At 70.3% G+C, this 811-nt stretch overlaps 1 protein-coding gene across 1 annotated transcript in view; it reads left to right on the top strand.

Moving 5' to 3' along the window:
* The window catches only part of GPR6 (G protein-coupled receptor 6), a 2,389-nt gene continuing 1,578 nt past the window's right edge, over positions 1 to 811 (top strand). The window contains exons 1-2 of the mRNA XM_021718052.1: positions 1 to 80; positions 642 to 811. Of these exons, the coding sequence (XP_021573727.1) occupies positions 661 to 811 (151 nt within the window). The 5' untranslated portion in view covers positions 1 to 80; positions 642 to 660. The remainder of the gene's footprint in view (positions 81 to 641) is intronic.

Raw genomic sequence — 811 nt, 5'->3', positions numbered from 1 at the left:
TCAGTCCGCGCGGGGAACGCAGCCCGGCGCCCCTCCACGGCGCCCATGACCAGCGACCTCCTGCGGTGCTGACTCCCCAGGTGAGCGGCCGGGCCCCGGGGGAACTTTGAGGATGTGGGAAGGGGAAGGGGCGAAGGACAGCCAGGGGCCGGGTCTTTTCCGAAGCCGGGGAAACAGAGCCAAGCTGGGTCTCAATACCTCCTTCCCATCATCCCACCGCCCAGTCTCTCTCTTCCCAAATCCCCTTCCCAGGGGGCTCCCAGCTTCGCGGGCGCGGAAACTTTGCGTTCAGCACCGCGGACAGCGACTCCGCGGCGCAGCTCCGGGGATGCTGGGTCTGGGATCTCCGGGCGGACACGCCTAGCCAGGTGGATTCGGGCGCGAATGCAGACTATGCGGGTGTGTGTGCCCGCTATAGGTGTGTCTATCCACGCAAAGACCCACAAGTCCGTGTGGACACACGGAGCATCTCCCTCCCTCCCGCAACAGGTCTATCTTCGGGGTTCGCGCTTAAACCCCTGCGTCCTCGCTCCGCCCGGGGTCCCAGGGCGGGCTGGACACCTCGAGTGGGGCAGTTCGAGCGGGTGAGTTGCCTGGCCGCCGGCCGGCACACCTGACGCCTGCGCTCCCTCTCTGTGCAGGGTGCGACGTCCGGCCGCGATGAACGCCAGCGCCGCCTCTCTCAACGAGTCCCAGGTGGTGGCGGCGGCGGCCGAGGGAGCGGCGGCGGCGGCGGCCACGGCAGCGGGGACGCCCGACACCCGCGAATGGGGGCCCCCGGCGGCGGCAGCGGCGCTGGGAGGCGGCGGCG

Source organism: Carlito syrichta, unplaced genomic scaffold, assembly GCF_000164805.1.
Source record: "Carlito syrichta isolate Samal-C Ts95f unplaced genomic scaffold, Tarsius_syrichta-2.0.1 Scaffold311768, whole genome shotgun sequence".
In the NCBI taxonomy this organism is placed as follows: domain Eukaryota; kingdom Metazoa; phylum Chordata; class Mammalia; order Primates; family Tarsiidae; genus Carlito; species Carlito syrichta.
This window is presented reverse-complemented; position numbering and strand designations above follow the sequence as displayed.